The following is a 17,650-nucleotide window of genomic DNA, read 5'->3' as shown; positions in this document are numbered from 1 at the left end:
GTAAGTAAAGGAACTTTCGTATGAAATTTTCATGTGAAACTTTCACATGCAATTTTTTATATATATTTTTTTAATTTTAATTTTTATATAGAAAATTTGACTGTTATGTAAATATTTTTAGCTTTGTGTAAATATTATTCCTGAAAATTCGTATAAAAAAATTACAGAATTACAAAAACAACAAATGATGATAATATTGACTAAATAAATAAAATCAAAATACTGAGGCTAAAGACTACAAACAAACAAAAACAACATTTGTTAAGACATTAACTCAGTATTTACATTATTAACAATAACACACCTCCACATATGTATGTGTGTGTAATTATTTATTTTGTGTGTATGTATGCGTGTACCTGTGATATTATCCAAAGATTTATTTAATGTGCTGATACGTTTACACAAGCGTTGCAAATAACCCAAAGGAATGTTATAATTGCGATAGAATTCTTGTTGGAATTTTTTACGATCAGCGGGGGAAGATGATGATGACAGAGGGAGTAATGAGAATATGGTGTTGTTGCGTAGTGCAAGGAGTTCCTCCAATATGTGAGAAGGTAAAGGAGATGATGCCATGAAATTATGAAATGAATGAAGATAATGCATCGAATAAGGTTTCTTGTGTTGCTTGTATTTGTGAGCAAATTTTGTGGAATTTTCAAGGATATTTTCTGGCGATCTGGATTTTCGAGATTTCTTCGGGTGATTTTGGTTCAAATTCCTTTCCAACTTAATATCCTGTGAAGTTGGACTTTCCAGGATATTTTGTGGGTTTTGGGTTTTCTTTTGATGGATGTCCTTTTTGTCGGATATATCCTGTGCAGTCTGAAGAGATTTATTGCCAATAGTTTCGCTATCTGCTTTTTGCCCTTGGCCAGGATATGAAGGTCCTTCGGTAGCAAAAATTTCAATATTTTTGTTTAAATGGTCATGGTGTAGGCTTTGACGATTTTTATTATGATTTTTATGTTGATTATTATTTTTAGAGATTTCTTGATGTCCTTGTCCAGGGTATGGAGGTCCATTGGATATTTTTGCATATCCTTCCGTGGTAATAATTTTAATATTTTCATTAACATTTTTTTGATTTCGATTTTGCAGATTCTTCGAATGGCTTTTTATTGGTTTTTGATGTCCTTGTTCAGGATATGCAGGTCCTTCTAAAATTTTCTCATATCCTTCCGTGCTAATATTTTCAATATGATCATTTGAGTGTTCTCCATTTTGGTGTTGATGGCTTTTAGTATGATTTTTAATTTTTTCCTGATATCCTTCTTCAGGATATGCATGACCTTTTGTTATTTTTCCATATCCTTCTGTGATAATTTCAGTATTATCATTGGCATTTTCTTGATCAAGACTGTGGTGGATTTTGTAATAATTTTCGTGTTGATTTCCAATTTCGTCCTGCTGTCCTTCTTCATATCCTTCGAAATAGTTAATTTCAAAATTTCTACTATTTTCGGTAAATACATCAGGAACTGTATTAGTAGATTTATTCTTATTGTTTTCATTATGCATTTTAATTTTTATATTATCCTTGTGTCCATCATCGGTATATACATGTCCTTTTAATATTTGTTCGTATCCTGTCGTAGTAATAATTTCAAAATTTTCACTTGTATTGTCTTGTTCTCGGTTTTGTAGGCCTTTGGTATGATTTGCGTGTTGCTTTTTATTTATTTCCTCATGTCCTTCCTTATATCCTTTGAAAAAATTATTTTCAAAATTTTTATTTTTATCCTTGAAAACATCCATGCCAAGATTCTTGCCAAAATTTTCTGTTTCGTGATGATTTTTAATATTTCCCTCAAGTCCTTTTTCAGTATACATAGATCCTTTGAGTCGAGTATCATATCCTTTCAAATTCAAATTTTTATTATTTCCAATGGAACTTTCTCGATTGAAATTCCCCATACTCTGATCATGATTATCCTTTTTATTTTTAAAATTTTCCTCATGTCCTTTTCCAGGATATGTAGTAGGTCCTTTGAAAAATATTTCTAAATTAAAATGGTCGTTGGAATTTTCTTTATCCGAGTTTTTAGGTCTTTTGTCATAATTTCCATTCTGATTTATATTTTTTAGTATTTCTCCGTGTCCTTCCACAGAATAAAGAGGTTGTTCGGTTGCTGTTTCATATCCTTCCAAATGGATATTTTCATTATTTCTACTGGAATTGACTGTATCTGGAATTTTGAGATTTAGGGCTACGCTTTCATTTTTAATTTTCTCCCTATATCCTTGCTGAGGATGTGCAGGACCTTTGACCTCTGCTTCGTATCCTAACATCTGAATACCTTTTTGATAATTTTCATTTTGAATATTTTTCCCATAATTTTCAGATTTATTTTGAATTTTGCTCTCGTTGCCTGGTCCAGGATATTCATATCCTTCGAACAGTACTTCAGTTTTTCGAACGTTCGTAATTTTTATGTTTTTATTATTTTCCTTTGAATATTCTAGATCTGGATTTTGAAGATTTCCATATTCATTTTTAATATTCTCCTCATGTCCTTTTGCAGGATATGCAGGATTTTTTGTTGATAACTTCATTTTCTTCAAGGCTTTCAATTGGAATATTTTCATTGAAATTTTTAAGGTTTTGAATAAGTTTGGGATAATTTTTGTTTTCATTTTCCAGCTCCCCTACATGTCCTTTTGCAGGATATAAAGGACCTTCGGTTATATTTTCACTAATACTTTCTTTGGAATTTTTTTGATCTGGACTTTGAAGATTTTTGCCATAATTTTCATAGTTATTTTTGATTTCCTCTTCATGTCCTTTTCCAGGATATAAAGGACCTTCAGACGTAGCCTCAATTGTTTTCATCTTTACAATTTGTATAATTTCCTTTGAATTCTCTTGATTTGGGGATTGGAAATTTTTGCCAAAATTTTTGTTCGATTTTTTTAATTTCTTTTCATGTCCTTTTTTGGGATATGAAGGACCTTCGGACACATCTTCAATTCCTTTTATATCCATAATTTTAATATTTTCATTTGAATTCTCTTGTTGTGGATTTTGAATATTTTTGCCATAATTTTCGTATTCATTTGCAATTTTCCCTGCATGTCCTTTTCCAGGATTTTCAGGATCTATATATATGGCTTCATTTTCTTCCTCATTGCTCATTATTTTAATATTTTTAATATTTTCCACGGAATTTTCTTCATTCAGGCCTGGCTGGAAATTCTTTGTAAAATTTATCCTTCCATGAATCCTTGTCAAAGGATTATTAACACTTTGTAATATTGTTGTTGTTGTTGGCATTTCACTTTCATTATTATTGTGATGGTCTTCTTTCATTGGAATTTCCATAATGGCTATTTCTGTGTTTCCTTCCTCATCGTTATCAAAGAATTCCACATTATTATCCAGAATCGGGACGCCATCCTTGCTCACCCCTCCCTTGTTATTAATGGCAAATGTTGCATTTGAAATTCCCATAAAATTGTTGTTGTTAATATCCTTTGTTGCATTGTGCCCGGCATTAGTAGCACCATCTATGTTGTTCGAATGGTCCGGATTTGCAACAGTTGGCTTAGTCGGAATGTGATTAGTTGTAACTTCATTATCATCATCATGAGACTCATCAGTTGCGTTATTATTGTGATTATCCTTTTTGTCATTTGCATTCATAACAACAACACCAAGTTTTTCATTGTAATTTTCATGTTGTTGTTGTTGTTTTGGGAAATTTTCTCCCTCATCACTCTCACTTGTGATAATCGGCTGCGAAGGGTGTTGATGCATTTCATCAACATCATTGTCAATATCGTCATCATCAGCAGCAGCATTGTCAACATCATCATCGGGATGTATGATGTCCTTGTTGCTGCCTGTCCTGCCGCCTTCCTCTTGTAAATCATATTTTTCCAACATGACACACATGATGTGCAGATAGAGTAAAGGATAATCATCATATGTTGGTAAATAACTCTCCTCTTCCACCTCCACCTCCTCCTCATTGCCATGGGAATCTTTAACCTGGATCTGGTGGGGTTTCGTAGCCATCAGTAGTGGTGGAGGTTGTTGCTCATTATTCGCATTATTGTTGTTACTGTTCCTGCTGCTGCTGCTGATGACGACTGGATGGCTGATTAATTTTGGAGTCTCAGCATAAATTATTGCCGTTTTCTCCATGGTGGTTGCGGACTCAAATGGAGGATGCTGAGCTGGCTGATGAGATGAATTGTTGTCGGCGACAAATGAAACCACATCAGCAGGATCTGCTGAATTATCAGTAGTATCCTCATCCTCGAACTGCGGCTCCTCCAGCTCCTCATCACCATAATAATTATAAAAATAGTACGAAGAGTCTTCAGAAGGATATTTTTTGTTGTTTTTGGTTCAGATTATGATGAATTTTTTTTTTGTTTCGGTGAGGGATTAAAGGTGTGGCGAGGAAAACATATACGTAAATGTGTTGGTGTTTGTATGTGTGTTTGTATGTAACAACATTCCATCATCATTATGATAAAGATGAGTGATGTGTAAGATGGTGTGTGTGTGTATTCAAAAGGGGGAAAAAGCATTACGTCCATTGTGATGAAAGTTGTATGTATGTGTATTGTGGTGATAGTAACAATGATGATTGTGATGTGATGAAGATGATGATGCACAAAAGAAAATATGAAAAAAGAAATGAAAGAACAAAAAAGAAAGAAGATAATGAATTAATGATCTGTCAGTTCAGCAGGTGGACAAACAAACAAATGTCTGCTCTCACACACACACAAATACTTACAAAACAGATATAGACACAATACCATAACGAATCACGAATTAATCTTTGTTGTCAAGAGATGTGTAACAATTATTACCAAGAGCCACTCACACAGACAGACAAACAAACAAATAATTGTTGGTTACAAAAGAGGAAGTGGGGGGAAAATATGAAGAAGTGGTTACATTCATCTAAACGGAAAACCGGAAATGTTTACATTTATAACTAGCAAATGAGAATTGTGAGTGGAAAAAAGGATGTAGAAATAGAGAGAAAGAGAGAGAGAGAGAGGGGAAGACACAAAGTAGGAAATTGAAGTAGATTTCCATTTATTTCTTTCTTTTTGGCAGTTCAAAATACACAGATGTTTTTAGAGATTTTGCTTTGAATAATTGTTGGAATATTTAAATGTGTACGGAGAAAAAGTAGAGATTTGGAAATGTGGTATTTAAAGGAGAAATGTGAATAAAGGACTTTGATATAGAATGGAAATTATGAATATTTTTCAGAGAACTATTAAGTGTAGATTTTAATTTCTAAATGTTGTCGGATGTTCTTGCTCAGGATATCCGTTTGTGGTAATAATATCAATATTATTTATACCACCCAGTGGTACAGGGTATTATGTCTTTGAGGATATGATGATATGTTTGTAACTCACAAAAGGAAACGAGATAGACTTATAGTTCCTTTCGAGAATATGCATAGAATCACTTTCTGAGTCGATGTCCATGTCCCTGTTCATCCGTCGTTGATGTTAAATTGTAAACAAAGTACAGGTTGCATTTATAATCCAATTTGGATAAATTTTGGTACAGCTCATTTGTTTGAACCAATGATGTACCCCATTTAGATTGGTGAAAATCGGTTTAGATTTAAATATAGCGTCCACATATTAGGTTGGGGAAGGAGAAATTCACTATGAAAATGTTGATAAAATCGGAGAAATGATCGAAGTTGACCGGCAAGTTAGCAGTCGTAACATCGACCAGTAGTCAAAAAATTGACAATAAAACAGTTTACAAAAAGCTGGATTCAAAAAGAAGCTCGATGTTTGGGTGCCACACCAATTAACAGAAAAAGTCGGACGGAGCCGACTATATGATACCCTTCACCACTATGGGTATATTAAACAGGACTATTAACATGAAATTGGATGAAATAAAATATGTGATATTTATCTAAATGTGAATCTGCCTAGATCTATCCATAAAGTATGTAAATCGACTTCAAACAAATATAAATAGGTCATCCGTTGGGCTATGTCTTTTACAAAACGCAACTACGTAATTCTATGCTCAATTTTGTAAGTAGTGCAAAATTGTATGTCAATCTGACTAATATGAGGAGTTAGATGCCCAATTTACTTGTAATCGGCCGAAAATATATATGGAAGCTCTATCCAAATATTAAGCGATTTCAAACAAACTTGTCACAGGTTAGGTTATACTAATTTCAGAACGTTTTGTTCCTATCAGCCTATTGGTTCCTGGGTTCGTCAATTACTTAAAATCAATCTATAATAAAAAAAAGCTATATCTAAATCTTGGCAGATTTTCACAAAACAAGGCAGACATCACTCTAGTCTCAATTCAGCACGTTATGCCAAATTTCGTGCAAATCGAAGGATATATAGGGACTTTGGTGCATCATTTACATGAAATCGGACGAAACTATATATGGGAGCTATGTCTAAATCTCGACCGATTTTCAGGAAACTGGGCAGACATCATTCTTGACCTAAATGATTAGGCTGTACCAAATTTCGTGAAAATCGAAAGATATATAGGAACCGTTTACATTAAATCGGTTAAATATATATATGGGAGCTATATCTAAATCTGAACTGATTTTTCCCAATTTCAATAGGGTTCGTCCTTGGGCCAAATAAGTGACATATGCCAAATTTCATCCAATTCGGATCATAAATGCGACCTGTACTTTGTTTACAATTTAACATGGACAGACAGACGGACGGACATGCATAAATCGACTTAGAAAGTGATTCTATGCATATTCTCAAAAGGAACCATGTGTCTATCTCGTTTCCTTTTGCCTGTTACAAACATATGCACAAAGCCATAATACCCTGTACCACAGTGTGGTGAAGGGTATAAAAAATAGGATGGATCGAATTTCCATCTGCGAAGCCTTGGCCAAGCGGAATGAGATAGACCCATTTCTTAAACGGATGGTGACTGGAGATGAGAAATGGATCATATACGATAGCCCTGTGCTAAAAAGATCGTGTTCAAAGAGCGGTGATTCACCTCAAACGGTGGTCAAACCAGGACTAACGGCCAGGAAGGTTCTGCTATGCATTTGGTGGGACTGGAAGGGGATTATTTAATATGAGTTGTTTCTCAACCGTCAACAGCTGGACCGTTTGAATATAGCAATTGACCAGAAACGACCAGAATTGGCCAGCAGAAGAGGTGTCGTGTTCCTTGGTAGGGAAGTTTTAATGCATCTGACATACCGTCCGGACTTGGCACCAAGCGATTATCATTGCATAACAGTGCATTGCAAAATTTCTTTAATGATGAAAAATTGATATCTAGGGAGGATTGTGAATATCGACTACTAGAGTTTTTTTTTGCAAATAGAGGGCAGGACTTCTGAGAGAGAGGCATTATGAAGTTATCGGACATTCCGAATCATGCTAAATAAAGTTCTATAGTTCATATGAAAATAATGCATTTCATTTTCCCCAACCTAATATATTTTCTTATTAATTTCTCTTTCGAGATGAGCTACATTATCGAGGTTGCAATGAAAAGGAAAGTCGGAGAGATACTACATTCCCAACATTATGCGACGCGTTTCGCCGTTGGTTAAGCGGCTCATCAGGTATATTGGGCAATGTGGCTTACAAATGTCGTTTCTTGATAAGTTGTATTTATGTCGAATATTGTTGTGAAATTGCATCTACCAATTAAATTCAACCGTCTCAAGGTTCGGACATTTGGCATCACACCAGTACATTCCTTTTCAGATCAGATTTGTCTACTTGTAGTGATGGACTTATACATACAGACTACACTATTTTACTTCAATACTATACGACTGCATATTGTGCAACCATGGGAAGATAAGGAGGTGGCTTTGAACGCTAAGGGGCCGGACAACAATCAACAGATGCCATGGGAACCAGGGTTCAAATCCCACGAAATTTGACATAGCCTATTAAATTGAGTATAGAATCATGTGTGTTGAGTTTCTATAGAAAAAAAAAAATTCTATAGAAAAAATTCGTCTGGCCCGCTGAGGATTATTTTTCTATAGAAAAAAATCGTCTGGCAGCCCAGTGAAAAAAATGCATCTGGTCCCCCAGAGGATTCTTTTTACTATAGAAAAAAATTCGTCTGGCTCTCAGAGGAGATCTTTGGCGAATTTGGCCACCGAAGTCACAGTAATTAGGCGCTTCTTCACAGAAAATCTTTAATATAGGACCATATTTCTATAAAAAAGTAATTTTATATAAAAGTAGACCCCAATAAGAATGCCACACATCGGTATATTCGAGGTCGACGTCGTTTTCGGTTTTTTTTACTTCTTATTTTTTATATACATTTTTTATTATTAAAGAATATAAAGATTTTAATTGAATTAAAAACTGGATAGTTCCAAATATACTTCTATAAAACATTTTTAGAACGGTTTAATATAAACACATATGCCGCATAAAATTTTATGAAGGGTCGATAACTCCTTTGATAATTTTTTGCATCCCAATTTCAAAGTTTTCAAATATTATTTCAATCTATTCACCACCTAAGTATTTTATATTTATACTCCTTTCAGCTTAACGTCCGCTTAATATCAAAATTACACAACCACAACAACAACGTCGAGTGGTGACCCACATTCAACCATTAAAATACTTTTAATTAATTAATTAAAATTGCAGAAAACAGGCTCTGCTACTTATAATAGACAAAAATTACAAAACTTTGTTGTTGACTAAATTAATTAAAATAAATTATATTATATTAGATATAAAATAAATATAAAACAAAACAAAAGCATTTCCATGTAAAAATAATTTTCAAAACAAAAAAATGGAATGGAATTATAGTTCATGGAGAAAAGTTACCGGAAATGTGGGAGGAATGTTAATGAAGAAGAGAAATAAAATTTACCAACACCATAGAACAAAAAAGTAAAAAAGAAACTAAAAACAAAAATAATAAAATAAAAAAAAAATTAAAACAAAAAACTAAAACAAATGAACTTGAAGGGCATAAAAGACCACAAATGAAAAAAAAACAACAACAAATATATAGGGAATAAGAGTGAAGGAGTGAGAGAGAGAGTAAGTAAGAGTTTTGGAAAAATTCGAATAAATTTTTAATGTGATTGTCAGTTAAATGTTCGTGACATTTGCAAACTTTATTATTATTCAACTGCAATGCCAATTTATTTTTATGTGTGTGAATGTTTTTATTTTTTGCTGTTTTGAGGAAAATGTTAAAAAAAGTGAAGACCACCACCACCACTACGACTGACAAAACAACAAAGGTTAAAAAACAAAGTTTCATTTTGCATACCATCTAAAATGTCAGCTCCTGCAACTTGCTGAGGTAGTTTGAGATCAGGGTATGATTCTGGCGAAGATGTGGTTAAATTAAAGTTCATCTTTGGTTTACTTGTGGTGGTTGTTTTATATCTAGCTGTAGTTGTAGTTGTATGCACACAACACATACAGTGATAGGATAAGAACAACATTATGAACCACAAGGTGATCGGATCACACCCAGAGAAAAAAGATCACATGATGAACATTTAACACAAAGAAATAAATAAAGAAACAAATTAATAAATAATAAATAAAAATTAAAAAAAATAATTGGAGTGCAACAAAAAATAAATAAAAAATTGCCAATCGAGAAAAAAAAATTATATTAAAAATAAAATTACTTTTAATTAAAAAATATGAAAATATTTTTAATTACAAAAAATGTAATTTAAATATAAAAATATTTTTAATTTAAAAAAATAAAATTATTTTTAATTAAAAAATAAAAATATTCCTAATTAAAAAAAAAATAAAATTATTTTTAATTTAAAAAAATATAATATATATAAAATTATTTTTATTTAAAAAAATAAAAATAAAATTATTTTTATTAAAAAAAATAAAAATAAAATTATTTTTAATTAAAAAATATTTGTTTTAATTGCAAAAAAAAAAAAATAAAAATATTTTTAATTTAAAAAATTAAATTATTTTTAATTAAAAAATAAAAATATTTTTAATTCAAAAAAAAAAATAAAATTATTTTTAATTAAAAGAATAACAATATTTTTATGTTTAAAATTAATATATATATATTTTTTAAAATTAATTAATTTATTTTTCTAAATAAAAAATATTTTATTAATTATAAAAAATAAATTATTTCTTATAATTAATTTTTTCCAATTAAAAAAAAAATAAATAAAAATAATTTTTCAATGAAAATTGGTGGATTTTGTTTAATTTTCTTTATAAGCAATGTGCATTGTTTTCCAATGAATTGTTTGTACTTACGATCTTCAACACACATCAGCCTATCTTCCATAAGCTTCAGGCCCGTGGGACAGGCACACGAGATGCGTGGACTGCGTTCATTAATTCGCGGCGCCGGCAGACACAAATGTGAACAATGGCCATTGACAGCTTGACAGTGATTGACACCGTCGGGTTGGCGATATGGATGATAGACATGGATTACCATGGGATGTTGTAGCTGTAGCAAAGGAAAAACAAAACAGAGAAATAAAAAATGAAGGACATTGTTAAAGAATATTTATTTAAGGGGTGAATTTTTTTTCAGGTTCTATAAAAGCATAGAGTTTAAAAAAATATTTTTTCTTTAATCGTATGGGTCTTTTATGGACTTTTCTTGGATCTTTAATTGGATTCTTCCAGATTTTTTTGGATTTGGATTTTTTTTATATTCTTCACCACTCTGTGATACAGGGTATTATGTCTCAGTGCATATGTTTGTAATAGGCAAAAGGAAACGAGATAGACACATGGTTCCTTTTGAGAATATGCATAGAATCACTTTCTGAGTCGATTTCTGCATATCCGTCTGTTCGTCTGTCCATGTTAAATTGTAAAGAAAGTACAGGTTGCATTAATCATCCGAATTTGATGAAAATTTGCATAGGTCATTTATTTCGCCAAAGGACGAACCTTTTTGAAATTGGGAAATATCGGTTCAGATTTAGATATAGATCTCATATATATTTTCGAACGATTTAATGTAAATGTTGCACCAAAGCCCCTATATATCTTTCAATTTGCACGAAATTTTGCACAGCCTAATGATTTAGGTCTAGAATGATGTGTGTTAAGTTTTCCAAATTTCATTTTATAGTCCTTTAAAATTTAGACGTCTGTTAGGATTCATCTGTTAAATATAACCGAAGTGGTGAAGGGTATCATATAGTCGGCCCCGTCCGACTTTACTACTTTCCTTACTGGTTTTAATGTCTCTCCTTTCTATGATAAATGTGGAGTTTTTCAATTAATATTTTCCAAAGCCCTTAATAGACATGCATTAAAAAACGGATCCTTGATAGAAGGGATTTTTTAAATAATATTTTTAGGCCTTTGATAGACGTGGATTTTTTTTTAAATATTTTCCCGGGTCCTTAATGAGCGAGACTTTTCTAATCATATTTTTCCTTGGTCCATTATAAAAGTTGAATTAAAAAAAAATATTTTTTTTTACATATTTTCACGGTCTTTGATAAGAGTGACATTTAAAACCAGTTAGGAAAGTAGTAAAGTCGGACGGGGCCGACTATATGATACCCTTCACCACTTTGGGTATATTTAACAAATGAATCCTAACAGACGTCGCATTTTAAAGGACCAGGAAATGAATTTGGTTTCATAAACATGTCATTCTGCAACCGATACTATATTTTTCATTTGGTCAGATATAGAAGCTATATCTAAACCTGCACCGATTTTCAGGAAACTGAACACACATCATTTTAGACCTTATTCATTACGTTGTGCAAAATTTCGTGCAAATCGAAAGACATGAAGGGACTTTGGTGCACCTTTTTCATTAAATCGGACGAAAATATATATGGGAGCTATATATAAATCTGAACCGATGTTTAGGAAACATAACACACACCATTCTAGACCTAATTCATTACGCTGTGCCAAATTTCGTGGAAATCGAAAGATATATAGGGACTTTGGTGTGCCATTTACATTAAATCGGACCAAAATATATATGGGAGCTATATCTAAATCTGAACCGATTTTCAGGAATCTTAACACACATCATTTAAGACCTAATTCATTACGCTGTGCCAAATTTCGTGCAAATCGAAAGGCATTAAGGGATTTTTCATTAAATCGGGCGAAAATATATATGGGAGCTACATATAAATCTGAACCGATTTTTAGGAAACTTAACACACACCATTCTAGACCTAATTCATTACGCTGTGCCAAATTTCGTGGAAATCGAAAGATATATAGGGACTTTGGTGGACCATTTACATTAAATCGGACGTAAATATATATAGGAGCTATATCTAAATCTGAACCGATTTTCAAGAAATTTGACACACATCATTCTATACCTAATTCATTACGCTGTGCCAAATTTCGTACAAATCGAGAGATATATAGGGACTTTGGTGCACCATTTATCTAAATCTTAACCGATTTTTCCCAATTTCAATAGGGTTCGTCCTTGGGTCAAATAAGTGACCTATGCCAAATTTCATACTTGTCTAAATATAAATAAAATATTGTTTCTGGCTCTACTTAACGTATTCCTCACATTATATATACTTTTTTTAGAGCACTAGAACCTGAGCTGAGCTACAAATCCATGTTTCTACAATTTTTTTAATCAGAGTGTCGGTAGTTTGATATTTCGTTTTCCCTTGGCCTCAATTTTCCATCACATATATGTGTGATGGAAAATTGAGGCCTGAACGATTTTTACATATTTTTGGAGTCTCCACCATATATGGAGGGTGGAATGACATTTTTAGTTGTTTTGCATATATTTTTTCTCACTTACATTGAGCCCAAAATTCCACCCAACAAATAATTTCTTATCTTCGAAAATGTTTCAGTTTTCTTATCAGCATTTTTTTGTTTTATTTCCAACGACTTTATAATTCCCCTCTAATTACTTCGAAAGTGCTTCGTATGGGTCACAAAAATGTTCTTATCAGTATCGACTGTTTGAAACGCCGACGCCATAGACGTCTGGGAATAAAATGCGACGTCAAATAATTAAAACAAAAACAATAAATAAAAAAATATGTTTTTTTTAATTTGGTCACAGAAAATCTCTAAGGGACTTGAACATGTGGAACCATTCTAATTTTATATGCGGCACTAACAAATTTGAACTTGCGGTAGGTCACTAATCTTTAGAAAATTCAGAATATCATAGATCTTTATGGGTGTCGTTCCAATAGGAGATTTCAGAGTATTAAGAAAGATTTTGAATTTACTGAAGAACTCAAAAAGATATTCTGTCATTAGACAATTACAAAAAGGTTATTTATCTATAGTATAGACTAGGTAGGGTTTTTTATATAAAATAGATCTTCTATCAGCGGAAGAACTCAGGAACGTTTTATAGGAATGTTTAAAAAGATATTATATTTATAGAGATCGCTGCGAAGATTTAAATCTATAAAATACCTTTGGATGTTCTTATAGCCGCAGAAAACCTCTGTAGATTATTCTCTTTATAAAAAAATCGGGATCAGAAATATGTTCTCTATATTTATAAACGATTTCAGGCAGGTCTACCTAAATCTATAAAAGATCTCAGCAAGGTATAAATATGGTATTTTGTTTATAAACGTCCTCTGGAACTCACGAAGGGTTTATGAATAATTCTATGGTCTTCTAAAAACATAGATTGTCAGGAAGATCTTTAACTATAGACTGCCTCAGAAAGGTTTTGATCTGACTCTAGATTTCAAATATTTCTGTTCTGTCTGTGTGCTTATACCCTTCATCACACTGTGGTACAGGGCATTATGACTTTGTGCATATTTTTGTAACCGGTAAAAGAAAACGAGATAGACCCATAGTTTCAATTGAGAATATGGATATAATCAATTTCTGAGTCGATTTTTGCATGTCCGTCCGTCTGTCCGTCTGTTGGTGTTAAATTGTAAACAAAGTACATCCAATTTGGATGAAATTTGGTGCAGCTCATTTGTTTGGCCCAAGAACGAACCCTATTGAAATCGTTGAAAATCGGTTCAGATTTGGATATAGCTCCCATATATATTTTCGGCCGATTTTACATAAATGATGCACGAAAGTCCATATATATCGTACTGAATTAAGTCTAGAATGATGCGAGAAAGCCCCTATATATCTTTCGATTTGCACGAAATTTTGCACGGCCTAATAATTTAGGTCTGGAATGATGTGTGTTAAGTTTCGTGAAAATCGGTTCAGATTTAGATATAGCTCCCATATATATATATATATATATTGTGGTCCGATTTAAGGTAAATTGTGCACCAAAGTCAATCTATATCTTTCGATTTGCATGAAAGTGGGCATAGCGTAATGTATTAGGTCTATAATGATATGTATCAAGTTTCCTGAAAATCGGTCCAGATTTAGATATAGCTCCCATATATATTTTTGCCCGATTTAATGTAAGTGGTGCAGCAAAGACCCTACATATCTTTCGATTTGCACGAAATTTTGCACAGCCTAATGATTTAGGTATATAATGATGTGTGTTAAGTTTCCCGGAAATCGGTCCAGATTTAGATATAGCTCCCATATAGATTTTCGTCCGATTTAAGGTACATGGTGCCCCAAAGTCCCTATATATCTTTCGATTTGTACGAAATTTTGCACAACCTAATGATTTAGGTCTACAATGATGTGTGTCAAGTTTCCCGGAAATCGGTTCAGATTTAGATATAGCTCCCATATAGATTTTCGTCCGATTTAAGGTAAGTGGTGCAGCAAAGACCCTACATATCTTTCGATTTGTACGAAATTTTGCACAGCCTAAGGATTTAGGTCTAGAATGATGTGTGTTAAGTTTCGTGAAAATCGGTTCAGATTTAGATATAGCTCCCATATATATATTGTGGTCCGATTTAAGGTAAATTGTGCACCAAAGTCAATCTATATCTTTCGATTTGCATGAAAGTGGGCATAGCGTAATGTATTAGGTCTAGAATGAAATGTGTTAAGTTTCCTGAAAATCGGTTCAGATTTAGATATAGCTCGCATATATATTTTCGCCCGATTTAATGTAAGTGGTGCAGCAAAGTCCTTATATATCTTTCGATTTGCACGAAATTTTGCACAGCCTAATGATTTAGGTCTACAATGATGTGTGTTAAGTTTCCCGGAAATCGGTCCAGATTTAGATATAGCTCCCATATAGATTTTCGTACGATTTAAAGTAAATGGTGCCCCAAAGTCCCTATATATTTTTCGATTTGTACGAAATGTTGCACAGCCTAATGATTTAGGTCTATAATGATGTGTGTTAAGTTTCCCGGAAATCGGTCCAGATTTAGATATAGCTTCCATATAGATTTTCGTCCGATTTAAGGTACATGGTGCCCCAAAGTCCCTATATATCTTTCGATTTGTACGAAATTTTGCACAGCCTAATGATTTAGGTCTACAATGATGTGTGTCAAGTTTCCCGGAAATCGGTTCAGATTTAGATATAGCTCCCATATAGATTTTCGTCCGACTTAAGGTGCCCCAAAGTCCCTATATATCTTTCGATTTGTACGAAATTTTGCACAGCCTAATGATTTAGGTCTAGAATGATGTGTGTTAAGTTTCGTGAAAATCGGTTCAGATTTAGATATAGCTCCCATATATATATTGTGGTCCGATTTAAGGTAAATTGTGCACCAAAGTCAATCTATATCTTTCGATTTGCATGAAAGTGGGCATAGCGTAATGTATTAGGTCTAGAATGAAATGTGTTAAGTTTCCTGAAAATCGTTCCAGATTTAGATATAGTTCCCATATATATTTTCGCCCGATTTAATGTAAGTGGTGCAGCAAAGTCCCTATATATTTTTCGACTTGCACGAAATTTTGCACAGCCTAATGATTTAGGTCTACAATGATGTGTGTTAAGTTTCCCGGAAATCGGTCCAGATTTAGATATAGCTCCAATATAGATTTTCGTCCGATTTAAGGTAAATGGTGCCCCAAAGTCCCTATATATCTTTCGATTTGTACAAAATTTTGCACAGCCTAATGATTTAGGTCTAGAATGATGTGTGTTAAGTTTTCTGAAAACCGGTTCAGATTTAGATATAGCTCCCATATATATCTTCGTCTGATTTAATGTAAATGGTGTACCAATGTTCCTATATATCTTTCAATTTGGATGTAATTTGGCATAGTGTACTGAATTAAGTCTAGAATGATGTGTGCTAAGTTTCGGTCCAGATTTAGATATAGCTCCCATATATATATTTTGTCCGATTTTATGTAAATGGTGCACCAAAGACCTCATATATCTTTCGATTTCCACGAAATTTGCCATGGCGTACTGAATTGAGTCTAGAATTATGTTTGCTAAGTTTCGTGAAAATCGATTCAGATATAGCTCCCATATATATTTTCGTCCGATTTTATGTAAATGGTGCTCTATCTTCGAAATGTTCGAAATTTAATGTCAAAAGCGATATGGGGCTTTTGAGATTAAATTTCGAACAGTGCAGCATACCAAATACCAAGTTTGCCTCAAATCGATTTACAAAATTTACGGAATATTGATATGAACTTTTTATAGTAACTTTGTATACTTAAGTCCATTGAAGATCTCTAGTAATATTATGTCTTCCAAAAGACCTGCGGAAAACGGAATACTTATATGAGACCTGTACCTGTCGAGTGCACCCATTATGTATACTACCCATATTCTGTCTCCGAAAGATCGAATACATTGGGAGATCTTTAGAGATCTGTAACTGAAGAATGCGTTTATAAGGTATTCTATCATAGAAGGTGGTCTCTACAAAGTATTACAATTTTAGAATACCCATAGAAGTCCTTCTAACTAGAGAATGTCTCTATTTTTTATGTTGTGTTCTTCTTATCACATTTTCTCAATGTTAAAAAATTTCTCCCACAAAGTTATAAAATAATTCCCCGATTTTATTTAAGTAAACCACAACATCCCCTAAAGGCGCCAATAAATAAATCACATTTGTGCCGAGGCATACATATGTAATACACATTGTATGCATGTATGTATATGTGTGTGTGAGTTTGTGGTATGCATATTATCCTACCACACCCCGTCATTTGTCAGTTTCTTCGTACTTCTCTGGATCTCAAAATCAAATTATAATAATTCATACCCCCATTCCCAGCATCTTTCCGCAGTCGACTTGAGGATGAACACATCAACAACGCAATTCCGACAAATTTGTTGCATTTCCTTGAAAATGTTGAAATTTTGCTGCGGCTGCTGCTACTGTCACAATGACAGCATGGAAAAAAACCCGAAGTGGAACATGAACGGCGTAACGGATTTACAGTTGTAGTCGTAGTTTCCCTTATAGTCGAACTACACTCTGTTTGGCATGATGTGGCTGTTTTTGTCTTTCTTTACACACATACATATGAGTACATACATAAATATATTCATGCACGTATGCTTGCAGCTGGAAACATGCACGCACGAACAAACACACACACACACCGATATGCTTCTGGTGTTGCGTGGCTGGTTATTGCATAATTTATGTGCGTATGGAAATCCTTGATGGTCCTTTGTGACAAAGTGTATATGTATGTGTGTATATGGAAAGTTTTATTTCATCATATGTGTGTATATACATTATGTGAATATGTGTGTGCGTTAATATGAGACCAGTGTTTTTTACCAAGCTGGTGTCAGAATATCTTTCAT

General features: G+C 33.0%; 1 protein-coding gene across 1 annotated transcript in view; it reads right to left on the bottom strand.

Annotated features, from left to right (window-relative positions):
• Positions 1-3,726: 3,726 nt before the first annotated feature.
• The window catches only part of LOC133334280 (very low-density lipoprotein receptor-like), a gene marked incomplete at its 3' end in the record, with an annotated part of 45,180 nt that continues 31,256 nt past the window's right edge, over positions 3,727-17,650 (bottom strand). Inside the window, exons 8-10 of the mRNA XM_061542570.1 lie at positions 10,267-10,465; positions 9,224-9,406; positions 3,727-4,326 (exon numbers count right to left, since the gene is read on the bottom strand). Coding sequence (XP_061398554.1) covers positions 3,727-4,326; positions 9,224-9,406; positions 10,267-10,465 — 982 coding nt within the window. The remainder of the gene's footprint in view (positions 4,327-9,223; positions 9,407-10,266; positions 10,466-17,650) is intronic.

Source organism: Musca vetustissima, unplaced genomic scaffold (assembly GCF_032173495.1).
Source record: "Musca vetustissima isolate MV318-11 ecotype Yass unplaced genomic scaffold, APGP_CSIRO_Mvet_v1 utg37697, whole genome shotgun sequence".
In the NCBI taxonomy this organism is placed as follows: Eukaryota; Metazoa; Arthropoda; class Insecta; order Diptera; family Muscidae; genus Musca; species Musca vetustissima.
This window is presented reverse-complemented; position numbering and strand designations above follow the sequence as displayed.